The sequence below is a fragment of the Suricata suricatta genome, chromosome X, assembly GCF_006229205.1.
Source record: "Suricata suricatta isolate VVHF042 chromosome X, meerkat_22Aug2017_6uvM2_HiC, whole genome shotgun sequence".
NCBI classification, from domain to species: Eukaryota; Metazoa; Chordata; class Mammalia; order Carnivora; family Herpestidae; genus Suricata; species Suricata suricatta.
This window is the reverse complement of record NC_043717.1, coordinates 8,621,176-8,622,033: the sequence shown is the minus strand read 5'-3', so window position 1 is coordinate 8,622,033 and position 858 is coordinate 8,621,176. Positions and strand designations below refer to the sequence as shown.

Genomic DNA, 858 nt, shown 5'->3' with positions numbered 1-858 from the left:
CGCGCATCCGCGCCCTGTTCGGCCCGGCCCGGCCCGGCCCTGCCCTGCCCGGCCGCCGGCGCGGCCCCCACCTGGTCTCCTGGTTGCTGAACTTCTTAGTGACCACCTTGCCCAGCTCCAGGCCCAGGCGGTCGGCCACGCGCTGGGACAGGTCCTGGTGCGAACTGCCGCTGAAGAGCACGATGTTGGGCATGGCGGAGGCGGCGGTGGCACCGGAGGCTGCGACGCGAGCGGGAAAGCGCGGCTGTCGACCAAGGCAAGAGCGGAGTGGAAAGTAGCTGGAGGGGGCGGAGCTGGAGGGGCGGAGTCGGGGCGGGGCTCGAGGGGGCCGGGCTGCTGGACCCGAAGGGGGCGGTGGAGCGGGAACGCGCAGCTGGCGGGACAGGGCGGGGGAGGAGCTGCGGGAGCTGGAGCGAGCGGAGCTGGGGAGGAGGGGCTGCAGACGGAGGGAGCTCTTGGCCCGCTTCTAGACCTTCCGTCCAGCCTCGAGAGAGGGGGCCAATGAACCTGATTCCCTGGGCACCGAGGGAGGGGTGCGGGAAGAGGCTGTGGACGTGCCCAGCAACCAGGAGCGAGCCCCCCAATCCCATTGCAGACGACTGGTGTTCGGCTGCAAGGGTCTGTAAAACTGTGACCCGCGGGCCGGATCCACAGCGCTGCCTGTTTCTACCGGAGAGCTAAGCATGGTTTTTTACAAAAAGCTGTACTAAATTATTCTTATATTTTGGGTTTTCTCCATAAAAAAAATTGGTGAAAATATTTGTCTCTCTTGTTATGCGAGCACCTACATAATAGCCTCTCCCTTTTGCCCGTGGCCGGCAAAGCCTAAATTACGTACTATCTAGTCCTTAGTCAAAA

At 63.3% G+C, this 858-nt stretch overlaps 1 protein-coding gene across 1 annotated transcript in view; it reads right to left on the bottom strand.

Moving 5' to 3' along the window:
• Window positions 1–274, bottom strand: part of PRPS2 (phosphoribosyl pyrophosphate synthetase 2) — a 36,601-nt gene extending 36,327 nt beyond the window's left edge. Inside the window, exon 1 of the mRNA XM_029930383.1 lies at window positions 72–274. Coding sequence (XP_029786243.1) covers window positions 72–193 — 122 coding nt within the window. The 5' untranslated portion in view covers window positions 194–274. The remainder of the gene's footprint in view (window positions 1–71) is intronic.
• Window positions 275–858: the final 584 nt, after the last annotated feature.